Genomic DNA, 27,580 nt, shown 5'->3' with positions numbered 1-27,580 from the left:
GAAGTTGCCCACTAGAATTTTTTCTTCAGCTACCACAAAGCAAAGTCAGTCTGAACAGATTTGAATTGCTGGCCCAAAATTGAAAAAGTCATCTATCCTCCTCAATCACCTCTGCTGATAGAGCTGCAAGGTTCATGATACATGAGAGGAAATGATTCATAATGTACTAGGCAAGTGTCCCTTCAAAAGGCAGTAGTTCTGAGTCAAAATGGAATTTGAGTTTCCATGGGTAGGCTTGCAGTGTACCACACAGCTTTATCCCTCAGACTCACTATTCCTAACAGCTGAACAAATAATATGAACATTCATTAACAAAACCACAAATTCCTCCTCCAGTTCACCCAATCAGCCACCCCCAAAGTCTTGCAGGAAAGCAGAACCAGGTTTTCATGTTAAAGCCCTGCTAACAATCAGTTATGGTGCACCTAGGCAACTGCAATACAGTGAACAAACTGTAAAATAAATCTTTATAACAGTTAACATTTAGTAGTGATTCAGATTTAATAATGATTAAAATACCTTTCAAGGACCACTCATTTGGTATGGGTTTTACTGGTTATTTCCACAAGAATAAGCCTTTCAAAAACTGGCATTGGCTTAGTCTTGATGTGGAAGCATATACTCCAAACTTGTGCTCCAATATTATCTGTAATTACACATCAGCCTCGTCTGACACAAGCTGACTTGCCAGGACCGAGGTCTGGAACCTGGACTCACCACCCTTCACTATTTTGGTGTGCTGCACACCCTTCAGCCTTGGTGAGGTGCAAGTCAGAGTTCTAGTAAAATGCAGCACATGTTAAACTTGACCAGAGAACTTAGATGACACCTAAAGTAACGTATCCATGTGCCATGTACATGGTATCTTATGAGGGTACCATGTACCCATAAAACTCAATCATCCTTAAACAAATCCTTCATTTGCTCTGCCCCTCTTGTCTAGCTCAGAACTCAGGTAGTAAGTGGAAATCCTCCAAGTCAGACAGATGTAGAGAAAAAACTTTGAAGTATGTGCAACTTTGTGAGTTTATGGATGATTTGCATATGCTGAAAATGAAATGGAGATGAAAATCAAATTCTAACTTTTCTTCAAATGGACAGCCTAGTTTGAAATCATCCCTCCTCAGCATGCAGTGCTCTTCTGAATGCTGTCTGTCCTTCTTTTTCTGTGTATTTTAAAGAGTCATCAGGGACTACTCTGAAAATAGTTTGCAGCTGGGAACAGTAAACCCTCCAGGAATATTATTGCAGCCTTGAGTTTTCGTGTGAGAAGCTTAGTAGTGCTATGGTCATTAGTGAACTGTGCTAGGTACTGACAGAAAAGTCACAAAAAGAGGAAAAAAAAAGGAATTTTACCTGTCTGACAGCGTAATCCAGTCCATCCAGAGGGGCAGTCACACTGGTAAGGAGCCACACAGCGACCTCCATTGAGACATGGCAGAATGCATATTGCTAAGGAGACAGAAGAGAACCAGTGAAAAAATTATCTCCCATGAAAACAAAGAATAAAGTATGCAAGAAAAGTGCTTCCATTTAATTAGAAATTCAAAGTGTTTGCCTGCAGTGTTAGGAGTGTTGAGTAGGATCTACCTGCAATACTAACCCCAAATACTGCTGGCATGGCAGCCAGAAAGGAGAGGGAATGATGGCAAAAAAAGGGACAGACTAGAACAATTGCTAGAGGCCTTCAGATGCCTGTAGGCTCTGCTCACTGGGAGTGTGGAGGACCTTTTACTTGTTTCTCACATGGAATATCCACACACATGGCTCAGTCCTGAGATGGTGGCCAACACTTACCAGTTCATAACTGTAATTGCAAACAACTGCATAGATCGTGGATTCCCTGGAGTCCCACAATGTAACATCTACAGCAAGTTAATCTATGCATTGTCCATAGAAAAATACTTAGTCTGAGCCAGTGAAGACATTCTGGGACAGGTGACATCACAAGTCTCCCCATGGAAGGGTAGCTTTGATACATGGTATTTTGGGAGTAGGTTGACTGTGGCTGGAAGCTTTGGAGAAGAAACAAAGCAGACACCAAGCAGCTGATGGCCTCTGGACTGAGCACCAATCAAGCTATACTGCTCCTGTGAGCAGATCTGCAAAACTGCCCAGTGTGCATACTGTACATGACTTGAGTACCTTCACAAAACTACCATCTCCTCTACTCTACCTGAAGTACTTGGGTGAACACACTCTGAAAACAGCAGGTGTTAAGATGGGTCTCAAATTAGGACAATTGAGTGGCACTTTCAGTGGGGAGGGTGGAGAGGGACTGCAGAGGACTGATGCAGGAGTTCAGTTTCAAAGGTGAAGCTGAGGAGGTGAACTTTCACAGAACTGTCAGGGCTAACCCATATCACTAAGAATTACTTCTCTGTATCATTAAATTAGTAGTGCTCTGCGTGCTTTTGGAGTAGTCAGGTCTCTCTCAGGGAGACAAATCTATCTTATTATCTGTGAAATGTTCTGTAAACTACAAGGTGACTGAATTCTGTTAGAGCTCTGTGGCCTCACCTGTGCCCTGCTCTAGATGGATCTGTGTTCAATGCTAGCACTCAAAAATCCCTTTGATTTCCAAAAGAGGCCCTCAACTCCACAGACTAAACCCATCTTTTCTATTCACCAGTGCACCTTGCTTGACAAGCAGTACTGCAATTCAAGGTGGCACTAACGAATCATGAGAATCCTTTACCCCTCTCCTCACTACCTATGCCAAAGCAAAGGGAAAAAATCCAGAGAGCTAGTGCCTTGTCTGCATGAAGAGTGATCTGGCTAGTCAGCTGCCTCTTCATTTTCCTCATACAGGAAAACAGGGTCTGAACCAGGATGACAGATTGGCACAACTGAGGGCATAAAAATTGTCCTTTGGTCCTAAAGATTGCATTAAATATCATTACTAATGGTAAGGTAAGGAAGTCAGTTGTGGCATAGCAAACACTATTCTGCCAGACACAGGGTTCAGTCCCCTCCTGATGAAACTGTAAAACTGTGAGGTTTTGTGTCTGGATATAGTGGTACTAGCAGACACAGGGACAGCAAAGGAGGGGCTGTGTGAATGCACTACATAGACGGAGTTTCCATGAACACAGAAGGACAAAACTTGCTGAATCCCATTCTGTATCTAAACAAATTTGTGCCATGTGGAACTGAAACGGCCACAAAGACTTGAAAGCTGCAGAGCTAGATTCAGAGGACAATTTTAAGATGTGAGATACCTACCTAGCAAAATGCTTGAATCACATTCCTCTCTGAACTACAGGAGGAGGTGCCACATCTTTTTGTAGGTCTGCATATATATTCAGATCCAGGAATAGACATCACCTCAGTTGCAGGTGTTCCTGAACACACTAAAGCTTTATTGGCAGGGCTACACTAAGTAATAAATACAGTAAGAGTAGTTTCCTTTTCTGTCTACATAGACCCATGCCTACCCATGTGTACAGTAATAAGGCATCTCATGCAGCAGCTATGCTAGTGTGGAAGGGTTAGCCCTCCCAAAATACTTGTGCTAAGATCATCATGAAGAGAACAGGAAACGTCATCCCCACAAACTGTCATCCCCAATGTGACCCAGGGAATCTTTGGCAGACCCAAGACTCAGATTTGGCTCTTTCAACCAGAACAGACCCAGTTCTCCAAGTACTGAGAGTTCCAATCAAGAAAAGCCAACCTACAATTTGTGTGGTAGAGGTACACGGGTTTAGAGGCATAACACGGAAAATGTGATATAATTATACTACTTGAATGTTAATTGATCAGGTTGATAGTCTGATCTGACAGATAAAAAAAGAAGCCAAGAAACAAATGCAGCCACCAGCAGAACACTCACCTTTCTTACAGCTCCTTCTCTTTCCCCCAAAGTATCATGTATTGCTATTAGAAATAGGCTTTGGACAACGGAAGCAAGCTGTTCTTCAAACACAGTGAAAGAAACCCCCACACAGAACCACATAAAGTGAAAAATACCTTGTTTTGGTTTGGACATGCCAGGGGATGCACATTTGTTTGATTGGTTGGCCCTTTCTGTTCACTCTTCATTTGTTGAACAGAATAACGACTTCTACGCTTTTGGCTCTTCTGCCTTCAACTTTTACAGTGGATTCACAAGCAGTAAGCTTATTTGTCTTACTTACAACACCCTATAAATCACACTTAGGGATGATATACGTACGCTCTTCGCAGAGACGACCCATCCAGCCATCAGGACACGAGCAGGCATTCGGTCGCTCGCAGACGCCACCGTTCTGACATGGGAACCGACAGACAGCTGAAAGCAACACAGTTTTATCACTTAATTAGAAACTTAGTGTGGTGGTTTGGTTTCACACCACACAACAATTTGGAGCTTGTCCCAAGGAGTAGATTACCACACTACACAGAATTTGGAAGGGGAGGGACTTTTTAGGATATCAGGTAGCGATAGGACTAGGGGGAATGGAATAAAGCTGGAAGTGGGGAGATTCAGGCTGGACATGAGGAAGAAGTTCTTCCCCATGAGAGTGGTGAGAGCCTGGAATGAGTTGTCCTGGGAGGTGGTTGAGGCCGTACCCCTAGAGATGTTTAAGGCCAGGCTGGATGAGGCTCTGGCCAGCCTGATGTAGTGTGAGGTGTCCCTGCCCATGACAGGGGGGTTGGAACTGGATGATCCTTGTGGTCCCTTCCAACCCTGACTGAATCTATGAATCTATTTATAAAAGCAAACTAAATATAAAAGCATGAAAGAGTAATAAACATATACAAAGATATATTTGTATGTATATATATAAAATTCAACAACAGCACAACATCCCTCTGGACAATTAGGCCAGACCCCCCTGTACAGCCTACCTCAGAACTCCCCTGTACAGACCCCACTGGACAAAAGCCCAGAGGGCTGTTACCAGCCAACAAATTATTATTTCTCATCCCTGCTGCTTTTCCTTACCATAACACAAACAGAAACCAGTAAGTCAAGCAAGCAAGGTCAGAGGCAGAAACAGGAGGAAAGAAGCAAGCAAGAGAGAGAAAGACAAGCTATGCTCCAAACTATATAGAAGTTCTGCAGACCAACGAAATGAGATAAATGTATCTCTCATGTTCTGTCCAGCCTCTTGGGACTATCCATTCCCTGGACCCTCTCAAGTTCTCTGGAAAACTCTTATTATTTACCATATAATATTCAAACTATAACACTTAGTAATTCAGCATCTTGCACCGATCTTTGCACTCATAAAACTCACAGCAGAACAAAAAAATGTAGTGAAGTTCAGAAACATGACTGTGGTTTGAAAGGCTGCATATTTTTCTGGCTCTGCAGTCTGCCTGACTAGCTACTGTGAGCAAGGATGTAGGAAACCATTAAGACAACCAAAAAGTTGTCCATGGCAAAGATGAAAACTTGTCAGTTTTTAGCATAGCTGGGGAAATTAACCCAATGTTCCAAGAAGAAAAATCTCAAAAACATTCCCACCCCAAACAAAAACGGTTACAGTTTTTGCTTTTCTTTTCTAAATTAACTCTCAAATAAAATCAAGATGTCTTGTAACTTTGGTATGAAACACCAAGATAATACATTTGGCATTTACCGGAAGTCAGATTTAACACAGTGGCAGAACAAGTAATTTTTATTGCAGTATCATCTAGTGTAATGAAAAGTGACTAACAAGAATGCAGCAGTGGCACAGTGAAGTGTTTACCTGTGCAACCCAAAATGTGGTTATAAACCTCACTTAGCGTTCACACTGACTGTGATCCTTGGCTCACACACCTGTTAATAAGCACCTGATCATAAAAGTGAGGAATTTCAACTGACCATGAGTCAGCAGTGTGCCCAGGTAGCCAAGAAAACCAATGGCATCCTGGCTTGTGTTACAAACACTGTGGCTAGTAAGAAAAGGGAGGTGATGATCCCCCTGTTCTCAGCACTGGTGAGGCCACATCTTGACTGTTGCATTTAGTTCTGGGTCCCTCACTACAGGAAGGACATTGATGTGTTGAAGTGTGCCCAGAGAAGGGCATTGAGGCTGGTGAGGGCCTGGAGCACATGGCCTATGGGGAGCATCTGAGGGAGCTGGGGTTGTTCAGTCTGGAGAAGAGGAGGCTGAGGGGAGACCTCATTGCTCCCTGCAACCACTTGAAAGGAGGTTGGAGTGAGCAGGGGGCCAGCCTCTTCTCCTTGATAACAAGCGACAGGACTAGAGGAAATGGTTACAAGCTGCACCAGGGGAGGTTCAGGATGGATATTAGGAAACCTTTCCTCACAGAGAGGGTTATCAAACATTGGAATGGTCTGCCCAGGGCAGTGATGGAGTCATTGTTCCTGGGGGTGTTCAAGTGCCCTGTGGACCTGGCACTTAGGGACATGGTTTTGTGTTGACCCTTCAGTGTTGAGTCAAAGGTTAGACTGGATGCTCTTTGAGATCTCTTCCAACTGGATATATTCTGTGACTCTGTAATTTGAAGTGGACTGTATCATATTAGCCCAGTATGTTGCCTGGACTGGACAGGCTTTGGACTTCATTGTTGTTTCTATGACATTGCATTGCCTAATTTATCCAGGACTGCTTTACAAAATTGTGTGGTAAGCTAAGTACAGACATGTTTGTGACCATCTGAAGAACCTGAAAGTGTTCAACTCCATGGGACCCGATGGGATACACCCACAGGTGCTGAGGGAACTGCTGGATGAGATCACTAAACTGCTCTCTATTATATTCCAGAAGCCATGGCAGTCTGGGGAAGTCCCCACTGACTGGAAAAGGGGAAACTTAACTCCCATTTTCAAAAAGGGAAAGAAAGATGACCCAGGGAACTAAAGGCCAGTCAGTCTCACCTCTGTGCCTTCTAAGATCATGGAGCAGATCCTCTTGGAGGCACTGCTGAGTCAGAAGAATAATGAAGAGGTGATTGGGTACAATCAGCACGGCTTCACCAAAGGCAAATCCTGTCTGACAAACCTGGTGGCCTTCTATGACAAGGTCACAACACTAACAGATGAAGGCTGAGCAACTGATATCATTTACCTGGACCTGAGCAAAGCCTTCAACACTGTCCCACACCACATTCTGGTCTCCAAGCTGGTGCAGTCTTGGTTTGATGGATGGACCATTCAGTGGGTAAAGAGCTGGCTTGATGGCCACACCCAAAGAGTGGCTGTCAATGGCTCCATGTCCCAGTGGAGGCCAGTGACAAGTGGAGTCCCTCAGGGCTCAGTCCTGGGACCAGTCTTGTTCAACATCTTTGTTGGTGCCATGGACAGTGGCATTGAGTGCACCCTCAGCAAGTTTGCTGATGACACCAGGCTGTGTGGTGCAGCAGACACGCTGGAGGGAAGGGATCCATCCAGAGGGACCTTGGCAGGCTGGAGAGGTGGGCCCATGACAAACTCTCATAAGGTTCAACAAAAACAAATGCAAGGTCTGGCATCTGGGTCGAGGCAATCCCAAGCATCAGTATAGGCTTGGCAGTGACTGGCTTGAGATGAGCTCTGAAGAAAAGGACTTGGGGCTGCTGGTGGATGAGAAGCTCAACATGAGCTGTCAATGTGCACTTGCAGCCCAGAAAGCCAATCAGATCCTGGGCTGCATCAAGAGAAGTGTGGCCAGCAGGTCAAGGGAGGTGATTCTCCCCCTCTACTCAGCTCTGGTGAGACCCCACCTGGAGTACTGCATCCAGTTCTGGAGCCCCTATTACAAGAAAGATATGGAGGTGCTGAAGCATGTCCAGAAAAGGGCCACAAAGATGATCAGAGGGCTGGAGCACCTCTCCTGTGAGGACAAACTGAGAGAGTTGGGGCTGTTCAGTCTGGAGAAGAGAAGGCTCCAAGGAGACCTTATTGTGGCCTTGCAGTGTCTGAAGGGGGCCTACAAGAAAGCTGGGGAGGGACGTTTTAGGGATCAGGTAATGATAGGACTAGGGGGAATGGAACAAAAATAGAAATGGGTAGATTCAGATTGGATGTTAGGAAGAAATTCATCACCATAAGGGTGGTGAGACACTGGAACAGGTTGCCCAGGGAGGTGGTAGAAGCCTCCCAGGGAGGAGGTTTTTAAGGTCAGGCTGGATGTGGCTCTGGGCAACCTGATCTAGTGTGAGGTGTCCCTGCCCATGGCAGGGGGGTTGGAACCAGATGATCCTTGAGGTCCCTTCCAACCCTAACAATTCTGATTCTGTGTTATGACTTAAATATCACTGGAGGAAGTAGAATCCTTGTCATGCTGGTGTGCATACTATTTACAGAAGATCAAAAATTGTGGTTTCAAGATGGTACTAGAGAACAATTAAGTAATCAGAGTAACTTCTCATTAGTGGTAGTTATGAACACGAAGCAATCTCAGGAAACTCATCCTAAACTGTTAATTGCATCCTATCTTTAATTAGTTACTAGGTGAGCAAACTATGAGTTTAGGTTTTCAGTGTTATAGATCTTGCTCAATGTTAGCATTAAATACAAACAGTGGTTTAGCACACTGAAACAATGCTCAGACCTGAACTCCACAGTGGAAAGAATGCAAACCTTCGCCTGTTAGAGCCAAACTTCAGTCACTTGGAGATAAGCCATGCCAAGTTGCAAGCTACAGCTTGGAGTCTGTTGAAATGAGCCAAAGTTTTTGGCTGTTTTGTTTTCAGTCTCAAGAGCCTTCCCATCAAATATCAGCCAACAGTAAGAACAGGAGGAGACCGTGGGCCCTAGCAGGTTCATGAAAGTTGCAGTATTCAAACAGACATTTTGAACAATTTTTGTTATAAAGATATCTATTGCCTACACAGACAGCTTGTCTCTGGGTGTTGAGTAAAGCAGAACAGGGTGCCAAACACGTTTCCTTTGTGCAGTGAAAAACAATGGAAGTTAAATCAAAAACCGTGTAAAGCTTTGCGTGATCCACAGCACTTGAATATCCAATGAAGGTATAATGGGGTGGGAGGTAAAGAGTTTGGGAGGTAAAAAGTTTGTGTATAAGTGATATCCCAGACTAAATTCAAAGCCTATGAGCATTGGTCTCTGAAATGTATTTTCTCTCTCTCAGTGGAGGAGATGTGGGTATTTCTGGAGTTAGAGAAATCACTTTGGATGGCAACACCATCCTGCTCAGTGATCCAGGAGCTCAGGCACAGATAGGATTTTTCTGGATTTATGCCCAGGCTCTGATTGTGAAACTGAATGAGTAAGACAGTAATCATTCCTAGGTGTGCACTTGTTATACATCAGTTTGGGCAGGCAGAGACTCGGTGTCTGTAGCTCTGGGGATTATTCTTCACTCAACAGATGAGACCAGAGAAAGGCTTGGGGCAGGAAGTTAAGCTGGGATCTTGTTCTCTCTTTCTGCTATTGTAAAAGCAAGCAGGGCAGATGGAGTCCTTGTGCTGGTGAGAGAATGGAAACCATTAACTGTGACTTCAGTTAGTGGTAGCAGGTCTCACATGTATGGTAACAATCTAAATCTCTGAGATCCCCTGGTAAATCCATGCCCAAGAGTTATTTCCACAGGACACAAAGGTATTACACTGCTGCAAGACAAACCTGGGCAAGAATAGGAAAAAAATAATTTCTGGTATCTGTTCTCAACTTATGCTAAAAAGCTTTCCTGTGGTTAAAAGTGAACAATGCCTCAGCTGCTCTCTCATAATGTTAATTTGTGGACAGTTCATGAACCTTTTTGGTCAGTAGATGCACACTGTTTCCCAGTTAGCAAGATGTGGGCACAGGACAAATCGACATCACAGATTTTAGAGCATCTCAGAGAGAAAAAAAATTGGAGTCAGACAAGATGTGTGCATGTGCAGCCTGCTGAGTCCTACAGGTGTTTACCATCAGCAGATCCAGGCTAAGACTTCTCACCCCTGAAACTCAGATCAGAATCTGGCCTGCAACCTCTAACCAGAATTGATTCAGGCAAGTGCAGCTGTGGTGAGAGCTCTCCCAAAGAAGCTAACAAAGTCTGCTTTTTAATTACAATATTTATGTTAACTAACCTGTTCAACTGGGCCAGAGCATTTCCAGCAAGCTTAGGACACATTAATAATCAGAGGCAAAACCAAGAAATGCAGCATGAGTCATTACAAAGAGTGCTTTCATGTCACTTCTGATGTAGACCACAAAGGGCTGGGGTGCTATAGGCCTTTTGTTAGGCAAATCCCTCAAATGAATCATAAAGCAGTTTTGAAACATTATTGTGACGTGTGCCATGACAACACAGTCGGTCCTCTCAGAACATCTTTTGTCCTTTTACTTCCCCTTTTAGGTGAAAAAAGGGAGGGAAATTGTTGTTCCTCTCCCTTAATACACCAAAAGGTAGGTTATTCTGCTTTGTATTCCTGCACCTACACCCTGATCATCTGCCCACCTCATCACTTTGCTTTCTGCAATAATTTTCCCTAATACTTACTCCCCTGAACAGTCTCAGTGTGATTGCACAGTCTCTGTGATATTGCAAACAAGACATATGTTTTGACAGTGCTTTGCAGATCATCCCTTCCAGGTTGCTAGTAAACATTGGCAAGAACCTCTCTTAGCAGAAAACTACAGCCCTTGGCATAATGTGGGGTTCTGTGAAAGTAACAGGTACAAAATAAGAATTTAAAAAAAATTACTTGAGGAATCCAAAGTGTTAAAATCTGAGCAGGTAATATCAAAGTAACTTTGCTATTGGATTGTAGCTTAGGTAGAGTGGCTGTTATGCAGAAATTCCTTGAACCCTGTAGTGACCATGGTTTAGAAAGAAATGACAAGATACCTGGCAAACTTTTCAGAAAGGGCAGGGTGCTTTGAGAAAGTAAATTTCTAACAGCATTTTTAGGTACCTCTTGATGTCTGAAGTAACCCAGCTGATTTTTACTGTACACCACCTCTGTACACCAACGCATGGTCACATAACTGGGAAAAACTCAGTTTTTAGGAGCATCTTCTTTATTCCTGAAATGCTCAGGAGTTACAAACCCAGTTCTGTGGCTCTGGGTCTCCTCAAAATGATCTACTGATCCATGATCTTTAGGCAAGGCAATAATAACTGTCAGATACAGAATTTTAAAAGAGTGCCTGCTTTACACAGAGTACGTCAACTCAGCTTGTTTAGGTCTTAACACTCCTAATGTTTTGTTTCCTGAATTGGTATTAAAAAACTGAGGGAGAGTTCCTAACTAGACAGGCTTAGCACAATATACAGTCCACTGTCTCCAAAAAGCTTCTGACCTAAATAGAAAATTGCCAATGAAGGAGGAAGTGGTGATGCTTCTGCTCGTGACACAGGGAGCTGAGACTTGCAGGACAAGAGGCAGACCTGACAACTTTGATGATGGGTCTGAGTGATAGGACTAGGGGGAATGGAGCAAAACTAGAAGTGGATAGATTTAGACTGGATGTTAGGAAGAAATTCTTCGCTGTGGGGGTGGTAAGACACTGGAACAGGTTGCCCAGGGAGGTGGTAGAAGCCCTTTCCCTGGAGGTTTTTAAGGCCGGGCTGGACAGGCTCATAATTCTATGATTCTGTGTTCTCAGATGAGTGTTCTGGCACCTTTCTTCTCCTGCAGAAATTCTTGAGCTTAGGGAATGGGTCTGATTGTGACTGGCCACTGATAAGCCCTAAGCGGTTTTGGCTTTAATGGTCATGTTTGCAAACAAAATAGCTAAGGCTCAGTTTCTGGCATGGTTGCTGTTACACCATCTGAGGTTAAGACTTCAGTGTGCAGCTAACTCACTGTTCTACAGCTATCCAGCAGCAGGAGGCTAGTCAGACATATTACACAGAAATGGCAGCTGGCAAGGCCTCTTCCATGAAAGTCCTGTGACCCAGAACTCTTCTGCTGTGCCTTCAAAGTCAGAATTTGAAGATGCTTTTATCTGTTTTGAACTGCTTAGTTCATAATCTCTTCTCTGTCTTGTGTTGGTTTCCCCCCTCTTCTGTTCAACATTTCTTATTCATTTGAATCTTGTGCATGGAAGAGTTAATTCCGTAATTTAAATAAGTCAGTTTCTTTAGCTCAACAAACCAAGTTGTTTTTTCTGCTCTTACACTAAGGGTGAAAAGGCTAGACTTTGTTATTTTGTTAAAACCACGAATTTTCTGCAACACTTAGTGTGTATTATTTGGTGAAATGTCTAAACCTATCCTTAAGTATTTTATTGCAAAAAACTTTCAGGAGCTGCCAGCCTTTAAATAAACCCAATGAGAGATCAAGAACTCATTGGATCTCTTACTTTTGTTTTTTGCAGTGCTTGATCTTTGACTGTGAAAAATTGACTGGGAGTGTTTCTCTCAAACCGCTCGTTAGAAAGATGACTGCTTCTGTCGCTTTCTCATTAAACATGTCAGGGAGGGTCTTAAGTGTGGCATGCAGCATTGTAGGAAAAGAAACTGTAAGATTAGCAAGGATTAGAATTGTAGAAGCCCACTGTTTTACTTGGAAATAAACACCCTGCACTTTAAATGCCCTGGGTGAAGCCAGAACTGCACTGAAACTAGAAAAGATTTCATTTTCATTTTTACCTCGGCTAAGATGACACCCCCGTGTCATCTGAAGACACCACCTATGGTAAGTTAAGATAGGCTTCTGTTCATATAAAGCCCTTACCTTTGCAGGTAGGTGGTGTTGTCCACGTTCCATTTTCTAGGCAAATGCTCCGCAGAGGCCCTTCCAGCATGTACCCACTGTAGCAGGAATAGGTGACCATGTCTCCATACTGATAGAAGCTACCACGAATCAGAGCATTCTCTATGTGAGCTGGGGGGCCGCAAGATATCTCTAAACAAAAGAAATTACCCAGAGGCTGGTGAGCTGCAATGTCTACATGACACAGTTTCTAAGCCTGGACACACCACTTTATACTAAGGACCTCTATGAGGTACCAGGGAGACAGCTTTGATTGGAAATCACTGAGTAGAACTTCTTCGTGGTGCAGACACTCACAGGGAAAACCTGTACGTACACCCAGTGAGCAGGGAGGTGGCCAGGAACAGCAGTTTCAGGTAATATAACAATGGCTATATCCACCACATAGACCATAAACATTCAGAAAGTCCCAGGACATACAGGAGATTGGGTTTGTACAGTAAGGTGATGTCATTGTGTAAATTAAACCATATCATTTGCAAGAATCCAAAAGAGCTTTCAAGCAGGCTTGCAAAAGGCCTTCTGATTAAAAACAGGCAGCAACTTTCCCTACATTCATCATCATTCATAATCTTGCAGGAATCATTCTCAGGATATTTAGGGTATTCAAACCATCAATCCTTGCTCCAGTGCCTGAAAAACTTAAATTGAGAAGACAATGGCAGCAGGGTGTAGAGAGTAGGAAGAATGCTCTTGGGGCATCAATCCACATAGACGTATTCTGGTTCCTTTTAAAGAAAGAACTCAGAAAGAAAGAAAGGAAGGAAGGAAGGAAGGAAGGAAGGAAGGAAGGAAGGAAGGAAGGAAGGAAGGAAGGAAGGAAGGAAGGAAGGAAGGAAGGAAGGAAGGAAGGAAGGAAGGAAGGAAGGAAGGAAGGAAGGAAGGAAGGAAGGAAGGAAGGAAGGAAGGAAGGAAGGAAGGAAGGAAGGAAGGAAGGAAGGAAGGAAGGAAGGAAGGAAGGAAGGAAGGAAGGAAGGAAGGAAGGAAGGAAGGAAGGAAGGAAGGAAGGAAGGGAGGAAGGAAGGAAGGAAGGAAGGAAGGAAGGGAGGAAGGAAGGAAGGAAGGAAGGAAGGAAGGAAGGAAGGAAGGAAGGAAGGAAGGAAGGAAGGAAGAAAGAAAGAAAGAAAGAAAGAAAGAAAGAAAGAAAGAAAGAAAGAAAGAAAGAAAGAAAGAAGAAACAGCTCTTTCTCTAGAAATTCTTAGATTGTGTTTATGTGCTTGGATCTCTTGGAGTAACCCACTTCTCCAAATATCAATAGCAGACAAAAATTCTCTTCTTCAGTAAAAGTGCATCTAGTGGACAGCTCAGCTGACATGTCTGTGCTGTCACATTCCTGTGAGATACAGCTGTGGTCACCAGACCTCTCAAAAGTACCAAGTCCCTGCAGAACTCTCTTTCATGTACTTACTTTCACACTTAGCTGTTGCTGGAGTCCACGTCTCATCAGCGTTACAGGTGATCACAGACTGCCCTTTCAGTTGGTAACCTTCCCTGCACCTGATGGATACATTCTGACCAACATAAAAATCCACCTCAGACAGAAGGGCATTCTCTGGGATTATGAAAGGCACAGGACAAGGATTTGCTGTTGAAAGAAATGGTGTGAGGGAAAAGGAGAAGGGAGGAAAAAGGGGTGGAAGGAAGAGAATACTTTAGAATAATTTTTGCAAATGTCGGAATCAAATTGTATGAAAAGCAATAGAAATGGATCCTGCACACAGGGCTGTTTTGTACTCTGATATTAAACTATAAGATTTGGCTCATAGAATAATAATATAAGGTTTCATTTTCTGCTGTCATGTGGCTCACTACCATATTCTACTGATGCCAGCAGAAGACATACTAAGGATTTAAGTGGGGAATACTCTACTTGTTACCACGAAACCATTCTCTTCTGTTGTTCCTGTTTTCCATAACCTTACTACAAAAAAAGAGCCAGACCTATCCTACCTTTTGTTCTGAAGGGCTAGACCAACAATCACCATCAAAACTCCAGATGTTTGAGCAGAGATTCAACAACATTCACAAGAGTTTAGAATTTCTGTGATAATCTGGACATAAGTTTGCTGATCTGCTACTGCTACATGGTCTATTGATCTCATCATGAATGTGGAAAAGGTTGGACTCTGTATACAGCAGACATGGATAACAGTTTCCTGGAACTAAATCCTTTGTGTCCTTTGTAATACAAAACCTACACGTTTCCATCAACACTCTAAGACTACAGTAGAACTTAAAATTAGTTATAGGCATGTACAGCAACAAGAAGGGCTATAGTGTGTGTCTGTATTCACAGTGGACATGTGAATAAGGTGCTGTTTCATGGAATCACAGAATAATAGTAATTACAGAATATATAGCCATTAGGTGTCACTTTCTTTTCAAAGCAGGGGCAACTATGTCAGAGGTTGCTCTGAGACTAGACCAGCTGAAATCTGAGTATCTCCAAGGATAGAGGTTTCACACCCTCCCTAGTTCCTGTGCTTGACTGCTATGACAGTGAAAAGTTTCTTCAAATATTTAGTTGGAATTTCCTCTGTTGCTATTCATGTCCACCACATCTCATTCTACCACTGTGCAGAAGAGTCTGGCTCTTTTTTTTAATCTATGACCAGCCAAGAGTCAATTATAGACAAAAATAAAGTTACCCTTTTGCCTTCTCCTCCAAAATTTTCTCTCACCTGTTTCTCATATATCGAGTGGTTGACTACAACTGACTCCATTTTGTACAAGCTTTCCAACTAAAGGGAGTTACACAGAACACAGATCATTCTTTTACTGACACAAAAATACACTCAGACGAGTCAAAGCTTTAACATGTTTCAGTAACTGCTCCCTTTGCTCCTCTGTAAAAATGGCATGCATACCAACGAAGCTCCTAATGTAGGCCAAACCAATTTTTTTTAACTACAAACAACAAATACTGCTCATAACTACTCTAGTAGAAAATTACAGTGCATTTCCACAGAAGAAGTTGCTGCAGAAGTTGCTCTCCTCTTCTTTCAGTTTAAATGAAGAGCAGCCTTTAGTGCTTACAAACTGAGACCACTGTTTCATTAGAAAGCAAACACACACGTTTACAGAGAGGCAAGGGATTACTCCATCTTCCATCTCTCGTGCACTCTGCCACAGGTTCCCCTTCCAAGCTGTATCCTTTCTCACAGGAATATGCTATTGTACTGCCAGCTGTGTTGTTTTCATAAATCGCCTTCCCATTCAGCAAGGAAACTGGAACCTTGCATCTGGTCTCTGCAAGGGAAGAGCTCTCATTAATTTGGCTTGATACTACACCTGGACTTCCAACAATTCCTGAATTATTCACACAAAAACTTTAAAGCAGCAGCCACAGAGTAATAAATCATGAGGAGCATTGTGGGGAAGTTCAGCAGCCCTGGGAACAAAATGTAGCAAAGCTAGGGAAGGAGCTCCTCCCAGTGATGAAGAAAAGCCACAGCCACATTTTTCAGGTCAGCAAAATCTGGCAGTGCTGGGGAGGAGAGGACACATTTATGACTTTGTACTGAGGTCAGTGGTGCAAAAACATGGGAATGGTTCTTTCTTGGCACTGAGAGATACCTTAGGAACTTGTGTCTTTTGCCCTTTCCTTTTCACCTGACAAGCAATAACAGATGAGATGCAGGATAGTTTGATTCAACATGCCAACACTTAACTAATTCTTTCCTTCAAGGTTCACAGCTGTATTTCTGAAGGCAGCAGGCAGACAGTCCAAGCTGAGTTACCACTACTACACAAGAGCTTCTGTTCTGTGTCCCATTTTCCGTTTGATTTTCCTAGGTTGTCTGTGTAATGGGATGAGTGAAGACTAAACCATTAGGCTAGAGGTAGAGAGGAGCTGGTGAAATGGCTGTACTCAAGCTTGTTCAAGATGGTATCCTCGACATCTATTCAGTACTGCTAGGGCGTGACTTTTTGTAGATGCCTGGCTAGGTACCAGATATTCTTAGATGGATGATCCCTATCAACTTTCCAGGCTGCTACTATAAGGTCTGCAAATCACTAGGGTACTATAGTGTACCATGATCTATGCTTTGTGTGGTTGCCCAAAACTGACAGCATCTTGATACTCCCTAGCCCTCACACAGTTTTTGTGGCTCTGGTGACAGGAACCTAACTTCCATCTGCTTATTTCTGTAAAGCTGATTTGCTCTGAACCTGTGTGCGAAGCTGGGTGTGGAGACATTAACATGTCAGCTCCATGGTAAGAATACCGGGAGCAACTATGAGAGCAAGCAGGACAGTGGCTCTAGAGTTTAGATTGGGAGACCTGAGGTATATGCAGCAGCAGAGTCAAGAACAGCCTGAAAGGAAGCTTGATGGGCAAGAAATGAACTAATGTGTTTCTGAGAGAAAAGAAAAAAGGTGAAGCCCAGACTTTGTATTTTCATGGTTAAGAGGGTAGGAATGGAGAACACTCATACTTAATGATACTGCAATTTAGTAAGCTTCTATGTGCTCTATATTTTGAACAGCCACACAACAATACTGGTTGTCTGTTCAAACTTGCAATCTTCAGTTTTTATTCTCTTTTTGTGTTGAGAGCCTTGTTTCCACCCACTACTGCCAACAGCCAGTTCTTGTGTGGGACTCATTCTGCTTTGTGGTGTGTGCACCAGGACCTACTGTGGGAGCACCGGAAAGCAATGACTTGCAAAATGTTAATGTGAAGAGTGTAGAGGTTAAAGGCTTGAGCTGCTGAGACTGTCCTCAGGGCCCAAAGTTCAGAAAAAGTGTATGGCCTTAATAATTGACTACAGAAGGCCACTAGAAGGAAAGTCACTTGGTGTCCATCAACTTTTGTTAGGGGGTTGATTTTCTGAGATAGCAAGTACCATCGTCTTTCACTAAGCTTGATAAACTGCAGACTAAAATGCTGGTAAAAATGATGTGTTGTGCTCTTCCTAGCTTGGTAACAGGCAGTGATCTTTGTGCCATATTTAATTTTTCAGGCACCATATCTAATGCATGTTACAGAATCGTTTCCTGTCAGCAGCTCAACCCCTGGGTCATTTGAAATTCTTGCATAATGAAGGGACTTTTTTCTTTACCAAGACTGGAATGTGCCAGGCCAGGAAACTGAATTGTTACCTTCACATGATGGCAATGGTTTACTCCAGCTCCCATTGGCAAGACATGTAATATTCTGGGGCCCAACAAGATGGTATCCAGCATTGCACACAAAGGTTACATTGCTTCTGTATGTGCTTCCTGTGGAAATGACCTCTGCTTTCTCTACTGAGGGATGCAGCCCACAAGTAATTCCTAGGAAAGGAGAGAATTATTTTGGATACAATGGAGGCCACTCTGCCTATCTGTTACACACTGTCTGACAGCTCTGTTCACACAACGAATTAATGGGAAGATGGAAAGAAAGAATCTACAAGTGTTATATGGATAAGGGTTATACAATGCCTTGCTTGCCCCCTCTCCTAGGGTTCAGGTTTCAGACAACTGAGAATGTGCCCAAACGTGAGGCTACAAGGTATGTTCAGCTGAACAGTGATCCAGAATACTCCTTCTGAGCAGGTCACAGAGTGCATTTGTAGTGTTCTTTGCTTCCTACGCAGCAAGGTGATCTCAAAATGTCCCCAATAAAAATGACAGTAGTTAAAAAGGCTATGTGCCCTGTCCCACAATTACTGTGTAGACCAGACTGAATGACCTAAGGTGAGAGAGAAGAATGCAAGGGGTAGGACTGTGACATCACCACAAAAAATGAGAACTGATATATTGGTAAAGGCTACAAAATCTTGGCATTTTATTTATAAAGCTGTATGAAGAAAGTCATAAATCCATTTAATCACCTTCTGCTGCAAAGAGAGCCAAGATGGATACTAGGGAACAGAGTCTTGATTTCCAGATATACAGAGTGGACAGGATGTATTAGCCTTGCCATGGCAGGGATGAACCATTCCAGCACATGGTGTCCAAGGCCCTGCACACCACAGTGCAAAGCAAATCAAGTACAGCAGGTCACACTCCTTCTCTACTGACCTGAGTACAACTATATACTTGTGTCATTTTTACGTGCCAAAAGGAGCTCCCTTTAGATCAGAGAAGAACTGCCAATGAGAACTTCTCTGCTGGCTTTCTCTCTGGCTCCTCCTGTTACAGCTCTCCAGCTGGAGTGGGGAATCTGGAAGGAGGCCAGCAAATCCACTTTCTCAGTTTACTCCCCAGCTCTCCTGGAAAACTGCCACCATGCTGCTCTGCTTCCTACTTACGTGTGCATGAAGGGGTGGAGGGGCTCCAATTCTTGTCAACATGGCAAATTCTTCGGCTTGGTCCCTGTAGCTCAAAGCCAGGGTCACAGCTGTAGAAAACCTCACTGCCAAACAGGAACTCCTCTCCCTGAACAGATCCATTTTCTATCATGTCTGGGGGGCCACATGATACTCCTATAACATCAGAAATACATTCCAATCAGATACAACGCATACATCTGTGCTGTTCACAGATCCTCCACAGGTTTTGCTCTGAGAAACAAGGAAAGAACATGGTGTTTATCTGGGCATTCTCAAATATCTGCTCCTGAGTAGAACAACAGTATCGTGCTTGGTGCTTCCAGTTCCTTCTAAAAGACAAAATCTATTGCAGCTGTGCTGGCAAGAAACCTTGGGAAATTCCACTGTTGCCACTTAAGAGCCAACAGCTAAAGTTCACATAAGTATTTATGCAGGCAGACAACTCCTACTTCTGCGCTGCAGTCCGTGTGCATCAGACATCTCCCTGAACTGAAGCACCTTTGAGAATGAGTATCCATAGAGCTACATTTCAGGATGCTAAAGCACCTGTGACTCCTGGCAACTAACATCTTCAGAGGTCCTTAGTAACTCCATGTGACACCAAGTGTCACAACTATTTAAGCTTGGAAGCTGCTTGCAGAGCTTTCTTCGGGATACAGGAATAAGGCAGAAAGGGGCAGTGACTTCCTTCAATGCTATTCCTGCATAGATCAGAAATTCTGCAACTTTTCCAGGCTGTTTTCAGTGCTACTTAAGAAAACCTTTTAGGCATATGCAAACAGTGTACAGCAAAACAAGCATGAGTGTTTTCTGTTGTGTAAAATCACCCTTGACCAACATTAAGTGACAAACTCAGATGGAACATACTTCTGCACACCGGCACTGTGCCACTCCAAAGCTTGTTTTCCTGGCAAGTCCGTTCACCATCACCCTGTGAAACAAAGGAAAAGGTTCAAAGAGCAACATTACTTTGTCAGCTCTTCTGTCCCATCACCTCTGGTACCTGGCAAGGCCAAAATGTTTTCCCTCCATGTGCAACCCATGTAAAGAGAAAGTTAAATGTGACTATCTACTAACCATCTACTAAATGCCCATATCTACTCTCAGAGTTTAGGGTACATCTCCTTCCTGCAAAGTGATGGGTATTGTTTATAAACCAAAAGTTCGTGGGGCCAGTCAGTCCTCTTGTCCTTCTGCCTGGACTATCATCTTTTTTTGTTGTTTTTACTATTCTTGTTCCTAGGAATGTGCTATGATGACAAATTCTATTCTGTTATGCCAGGACTCACTTACAGAAAATCTAACTAGCATTTTTTCAATAACAGTACAATTTTGTGGTTTATAAATGTAAGATTTTTGACTATACCTCAAACACTTATTCTTTAAGTTTACTTATACATAACATTACTTATTTCCTATGTACAGGCTTTATAGGCAGATTAATAGCCCAGGATTTATTTCTTGTTTGTTTGGAGAATAACATCTACGTTTGTCCCTTGAAGCAATGTACTTTCACTACAAAACAGGCCCATTGACAAGAGCAGCTGCTTGATATGAGTGCTGTACAGCAGCACACTGAATGGACTTTGCTTCCCGAAGGAAAAACAGCAAGGAGACAGAATGACACTAGATGGCGAAGCTGGAATACAAAGATTGGAAGGAATTGTTACTGTATGAAATCATGGGCTTTGAAACAGCAATTCTACCTGTCTAAATACCAACCCCAGTGACATTACATACATGGCAACATAACGCAAATTAAATTTATCAACATTTTCTAAACTGTCCCTATTTTCATGCTGAGTGACTGGGTAAATTCACATGCACAAAGTGATTATTTATTATTGCTGTTACAACAGTACAAAGGAAGCACAATCCTACATTCTGCTTGGTATTCACAAAACACAGCACTGAGTCAGCCTCTGCCTTACAGACACCTTGCCACCTCATGCCTCTGCTCATGACTCTGCCTTGCTCTGGGGATGGTGGAGGCCATGCTATACCTCAGCAACATACTTTAATTTATGAATTCACCGCAGCTTTCAAAAACAAACTTGATGCAGCTCTGAACTGGATAGTCTCAGCCCTGATAACAGGATAGCAGTGATGCTCCAGAGTTTGGGTAGGGTTGAAAGCCCAGTGTTCATAACAAAAACAACGGACAGGAAAGAATACTTTTCACCTATCAGGGAACACAGCTGCCACTGAACAAACCTGAAATCTCCCTGCTGTACTAAACCAAGAGACATCACTTTCATATCATGTAGCAATGTCATAAAACTGAGGGGAATGGAGTTATCAGGAGCTTTGAGCCTGAAAGGCACAATGCAGCAGAAATACTGCTTGGGGCATTATGAAAGTGAAGAAGAATGCAACCTAGCTCTGGCCAGAGAACCAGTACAAGAGATCAAAACAGCAGAAGTTAGCTTTTCCGTGGGTCATGGTCAGATGCACATACACAATACTGTATTTGCTGAAGTCTGAAACAACCTTCTGCTTAAAAAGTGAGACTGAAAGTGATCTGCTGAGTATGTATCTCTGAGTAAGATGCTTTTATTTGCTTCAATTATAATCTTAAGTCATTCAAGGACTATCTCAGACATACCGGGAGCATTCCACATACAATGCAGGTACCAAACTTCTGTGGCAGTTAAGGGTATATATCAGTATGGACAATACATTCTACCTTCTCACAATCATGACATTAAGAACTGAAAATGACAAGAAAAGGTTTGTAGGTAAAAGTAAAGTAAAATGCTTGAGACTTTGAGCTTGCTTACTTCTAATTCATATCCAGCATCACATTTATGAAGAACCACATCTCTGTAGTTGTATTTAGTGCCAACCAAAAATCCATGCTCTGGAGTCTCTGGGGTCCCACAGGACACAGGAATGCATATGTCGTCAGAAAGTGGTGGCACCCAAATGCCACTTTCCTGAAAAATAAATGTAATTAGACGTGTGAAGGCACCACTTTATATGCTTAATTCACATCTAAATGAGAAAGTTAGGAAAATCATAGTAGAAGCATCCAGTGGCTGTGGGTGTACAGATGGGATTAATGTAATATTATCTATATAGTTTAAGTAACACATTTAAGACGCCAACATAGCCTGCAGCTCAGCTTTGGCAGCTTAGACTTACAACACAGAAGGACAAAAAGTGAATGGGAAAAAGAAGCTTGAATAAACAAATGTACTTGTACAAGGTCACCTAATAGCTCAGAGAACAAATCATGAGAAAAAAATAATACTACAGCTGCCTCGTTTTCATGTTCCATACTTTTCTCCTGGTCAGATGTCTACCACCACAACTAAGGGCTTCTTCAGCTGCCCTCCCAGACTCTCCAAGCGAAGTCTGATACCTCAACACACCTACTCCTGCTTCCACAGGTCTTTGAAAAAGCAAACTTAGGGGATAATCTCTCTTTATGAAGTGCTGATTCCGCAAAGCCACACATGCTTCTCATATGAGCAGCCTACTTATAAGCTTTAAGCCAAGGCTGTCCGTTGCTAATGCACCAAGAGGTTACTAGCAGAACCGACAGAGGATGGTTGCTCCGTAACATACAGAGGATTCAAGTTTCCACAGCTGCACAGTGGATTTAAATGTGTGCTGCCTGTTTTATTGAGAAGAAAACCTCTGCACAAAATTTCTCAAAATATATTACAAATCTTGGATAGATAAGGGTTTTTTTTTAATCTTAGAAATTATTTATTCCCCGAATTGTGATAAAAGAAATGCTCTTATAAAGCACAGCATTATTTTTTGATGAAAGCAGAAATCAAGAATTTCTGGTTCTGAATGTCTGTACAAGAGAAACTAATAATTGCTCTTACTGGGCAACAAGGAAGCATCTTATATTTTGCAGGACACGTTTTCAATATTTTTTTATTGAGTGCAATTAAGAGCCAAAAAAGCTAATGAGGGCATGAGGAGGTGTCTTTACAAAGCTGGCAAAATAAAACAGTGTGAATAACACTATACCTTGCATGTAGATGTGCTTGCTCCCACCAGAGTGTAGCCTTCTACACATGACAATGTGATGTTTGTGTTCACAGTGAAGTTGTCCCCAAGTACAATGACATGGGTGATATTTTCTGGGAGAGGACACTTTCTAGGGCAGCAGGAAATACTTTGAAGAGACCATTGTCCATCTTCCTGGCAAATGCATACATCCACCTCTGTCACCATTGTGTAGCCTTCCAGGCATCTGCAACACAGCATGAAGACCTGACCACAGAGACATAGCTGGGGATGAGCCAACCTATAAACTACAGACAGTCATGTTTCAGCATCCGTTCACAAAGACACCTTGGGATTCCTCCATTACGTCAAAGTAACTCTTTAAGGATGCATTCCTGGACTAAGCTAATTCTGTCAAGAGCTGAAAGCTTCGGACTTCACCTCCAATTGCTTCATACTGCTGCTTCATACATACACCATAATAGGAAGTGTGTTGGTGGCTTGAGTGTTTGGAGGGTACTGAACACTTCAGTGCACTTCCTACACTGCCCTTTCCTTTGCAAGGGAGAAGCAGCTGCCTTTTTGTTAGGTAAACAATGTGTGAGTGCCAAGCAATTCTGCAGATGATCTCACTTTCTTCCAAGAACAAAGGAAGCCTTAGGCTGACTACATGCCATTTAGTCAGTCATTTAAGGCTTATTCATTCTGTTCACATGGTGCTTCACCAAAAGCAACTCACTTGGCTTGCACAAGTGGGTTCACTTGTAGCAAGGCAGACACAAGCACCTTCTTCAGCATGTGAAGCATGCATGAAAGTTACTGATATTGTTAAATTTGTCCATAAGCCATTCCCCAGTTATGTTTCATACTACCTTTTGCTTTCACTGCACTGACTGAGAGTGCATAAACTCTCCCTCTTCATTCCTTCAGAGATATTTTGGAGACAGAATGACAGCATGTGGTGGTTTTAAGGCTGTGCCTTTAATTTCTTTTCACAGAGTGTGAGCAGAAAAGAATGTAAATAAATCACAATTGGATGTAACAGAGAAAGATAATGATTATTCTAAATACTTCCATTGGAGAGAGAGAAATGTTTAAGAATCAGTACTCAAAGCAAAGTTCAGTCTGTCTGTCTGGCGTTTTTCTGCTGGGCAGTCTAGTGTTTCTCTTCTGACTTTGCTTCGGAGATAACACACCTGCATACTGACCTTGAAAGCTAAGTTTAACAATCTCTCTGCTTCTTGTCTTTCTTTTGCCAGGGGAGCCTGGGGAAGGCAGGGAAGGGGGAGGCAGAGGGACAGCTTTCCTGACTTTGGCCAGGAAGGTTTTGTGCTGTTTCTGTTAATTGTACATATTTGTAAATATTGTAAATACTGTATATTTTGTATCCATTCATTGCATTCCATTGTAGACTGTAGTTTTTGCTTGTAAATACAGCTACATTTGCTTCCAAACTGAGCTAGTCTGCTGTTGTTAACGTGGGAGGGAAATTTCAGCCCACCACACTACAACACAGCAGTATTCTTACCTGTACTGGACCTTGCTCCCATAGGTGTAAGTGTTTCCAAGAACCTCTGCATTTGGGACAGAAGGTGGTGGGCCACAGCTCAACAGCTCACAGCTTGGGTATGGCTTTTTCCAGACACCATTCTCCATACAAGTCAGTTCTGAGGTTCCCTGCATGACAAAACCAGTCAAGCAGGTATAGATGATGGTATTCTCATCTGCAGAGCTGCTCCCATTGATAAATGTGTTGGGGATGATGGGTGGAGAGCCACAGGAAATTTGCCCGCAGCGAGGAAAACCAGAACTCCACTTGCCAGGTGCCTCACAGGTGACTTCAGAGGGCCCTAGCAGTTTAAAGCCCTCTAGGCATTGAAACTGGGCAGTCTTCCCACAGATGAAATCTGAACCAAGAACAACCCCATTCTGGATCTGTGGCATAGGACACAGACAAGGGAGGCAAGACGGAAGGCTTCCACTCCAGGAGCCATTGGACAAGCACTGCCGTAAAGAATTGCCATGCAACTCATAACCAGGGAAGCACACATACTGAGCAAAGTCCCCATAGCTAAAGCCTGAGCCATTCAGAAAGCCATGGGAGATGTCTTCAGGAGGTCCACAAATGACTGGCTCACAGTGCGGAGCTTCTGAATCCCAGGTACCATCACTCTGACAGGTAAGTGCAGACACTCCTTGCAGACTATATCCTTCATTGCAGTGATAGTGCACTTGCTTCTTAAAGCCAAACTCTGAGCCACTAATTCTCCCATTGGAAAGAGGCAGTGGCACTGGGCAGGTCACAGGTTTACAAACTGGAGTGATTCCACTCCAGCTGCCATTTTCAAGGCAGACTCTGGTCCTGTTCCCATCTAACAGGAAGCCTTCATTGCAGCTGTACTCTGTATGTCTCTGGAATGTGTACTCCTCTCCAGTCACCTGACCATTCTCCAAAACTGGTGGTGGGCCACAGGAAACAGGAATGCAAATCGGTTCACTACCATCCCATTTCTGGTTCTCTTGGCACCTCCTCTCGGTGGGGCCATTTAACTGGTATCCAGGATCACACTCATAGTAGAGAATGCTCCCATATGTGTAGTTTTCCCCTCTTATGTTCCCATACATAAGCTGGGTGGGTGAGTTGCACATGACCACCTTGCAGTATGGAGCTGTGTTACTCCACTGCCGACTTGGCAAGCAGAGCCGTGTGTCAGGGCCCACAAGAGTGAAGCCTGGCTTGCAGGTGTACCGTACTGCACTGCCCAGGGTGTTCTCAGTGAAATGCAAAAAGCCGTTCTCTGGGGGCGACAGCAAGGTGCACTCTATTGAAATGCAGGCAGGGGCAGTGCCGTTCCAAGCTCCATCTTCCTGGCAAGCTAAAACAGGGTTTCCCAGCAGTTCATAGCCAGAGTAACACGTGTATAAAATGATTGTTCCAAATAAGAAAGTGGTGAGCTGCATTGCACTGTCCTCCTTCAAGGAAGCTTTGAAGTCTTTCAAATTGTCAGCCAGTAACATACGTGAAAGGGAAGGACTCTCTGAAACACCCCCCTGGTCAGAACGTCTTTCCCCATGTCTCACCTGCACATACTCCCCAAAGTCAATGTGAGGAGGTAGGCCACAATCTGCTGGGAGGCAAGTTGGTGTGGAACTAGACCAGCCTGATTCTTCACAGGTCTGCATGCCAAGGCCAGACAGCTGGAAGCCTGGCACACAGCTGTAAATAACCATGGCCCCATAGCTATAATCTGCACCCTCCACAAACCCATTCTCGATGGGCTGAGGGGGCTGGCAGTTTATGGCTTTGCAGGAGGGAACCTCTGTACTCCACTCCCCTGTCTCTAGGCATCTCAGTGTTTCCTCTCCTTGGAGCTGGTAACCTCTGTCACAGGAATACTTAACAGTCTGTGCATAATGGAAGTTTGTGAATGAGTATTTGCCATTGAGGATCTTCTTAGGCCTTGGGCACTGAATAGGTTTGCAAGCTGGCCTTCCTCCAAGCCACTGGCCATCTTCACCACAGAGGATGGTTGTGTTCCCCACTAGTTCAAAGCCTGGTTTACAAGTATAGAGGGCTGTGCTAAGGAAGGTGAGGCCCTGTACATCAACAATGCCATTCTGGATTTCTTCTGGCTGGGGACACTCCACAGGAATACATTCTGGCAAAGGCAAGCTCCACGAGCCATCAGCTGTGCATCTGATGGTAGATTCACCCTTCAGTAAAAACCCATCCACACAGATGTATTTCACAGTGCTACCAAAATGAAGAGTGGAAGTCAATGGGTCACCAAAGGGGATGTATGGAGGTGCAGGACACTGTACAACCTTGCAGAAGGGAAAGGAATCATTCCACTGTTGGGAAGGCAAGCATTTCAGTACAGAGGAGCCATGCAAAACATAACCTTCCTTGCAGGAGAACTGTACAACACCAACTTGGTAAGCTACTTCCTTCAAAACCAGCTGGTTTTCTGCCAAAGGTGGTTCTGGACACTTTGTTGGCACACACTTTGGGCTTTGCTTTTTGTTCCATTTCCCAGACTTCTGACATGTCCAAGAAAGATCTCCAATCAGCTCATAGCCTTCATCACAGTAAAACTCCACTTTGGAGCCCATATCAAAAGTTTCTCCCTTGTAGTAGCCATGCTGGATGGGTGGTGGTTTTCCACAGCTGAGTGGAACACAGAGAGGAGGTGATTCACTGTACCACTGCCGATTGGCTTGGCAGACAAACACTGAGCTCCCAACCATCTGGTAGCCAGACTCACACTGATAATTTGCTTGATTCTCAAAGAAGCGCCCAGTTGTTTCCTGCAAAACAGTTAAGATGGGGACGTCTGAAATGAAGGTGCATGGCTGAGGAATATATAAGGCTGATTGAACTTGTGTTCTCTTGCTCTACTTCCTATCTGAATCCCAGACAGCAGCAAAGCCTGTTTGCAAAGGAATCACTGCAAGTAACTGAGACAGAATGTCGTGCCTCAAATTATGTACACTGCTGTCAGGAAATCTGAGAGCACCATCAAAAGAAAAAAGAAAATTCAAGGCTTAAAGGTAAAAGCTAGAAAATATTTCCTCTGCTTTTCCCCCTCCTGAACCATAAGGCCCAAAGATATGTAGACAGGAAGACAGAAAAGAAATGGGTCGGGAGAAGCAGGTGTGAAATGGTCTATTGCTATGATTCTTTAGTCCACAGGCATATTTAAGGCTGGAGTCCTCAGATATACTACTACTAGGAGATGTTTTTAAGTGCCATATAGGC

General features: G+C 43.4%; 1 protein-coding gene across 1 annotated transcript in view; it reads right to left on the bottom strand.

Moving 5' to 3' along the window:
• The window catches only part of SVEP1 (sushi, von Willebrand factor type A, EGF and pentraxin domain containing 1), a 147,187-nt gene that overhangs the window by 6,585 nt on the left and 113,022 nt on the right, over positions 1-27,580 (bottom strand). The window contains exons 38-48 of the mRNA XM_054397853.1: positions 24,350-27,129; positions 22,843-23,068; positions 21,636-21,791; positions 19,723-19,786; positions 18,835-19,008; positions 17,699-17,872; positions 15,668-15,841; positions 14,001-14,177; positions 12,553-12,723; positions 4,178-4,273; positions 1,357-1,452 (exon numbers count right to left, since the gene is read on the bottom strand). Of these exons, the coding sequence (XP_054253828.1) occupies positions 1,357-1,452; positions 4,178-4,273; positions 12,553-12,723; positions 14,001-14,177; positions 15,668-15,841; positions 17,699-17,872; positions 18,835-19,008; positions 19,723-19,786; positions 21,636-21,791; positions 22,843-23,068; positions 24,350-27,129 (4,288 nt within the window). The remainder of the gene's footprint in view (positions 1-1,356; positions 1,453-4,177; positions 4,274-12,552; positions 12,724-14,000; positions 14,178-15,667; positions 15,842-17,698; positions 17,873-18,834; positions 19,009-19,722; positions 19,787-21,635; positions 21,792-22,842; positions 23,069-24,349; positions 27,130-27,580) is intronic.

This window comes from Indicator indicator, chromosome Z (genome assembly GCF_027791375.1).
Source record: "Indicator indicator isolate 239-I01 chromosome Z, UM_Iind_1.1, whole genome shotgun sequence".
Taxonomy (NCBI): domain Eukaryota; kingdom Metazoa; phylum Chordata; class Aves; order Piciformes; family Indicatoridae; genus Indicator; species Indicator indicator.
This window is presented reverse-complemented; position numbering and strand designations above follow the sequence as displayed.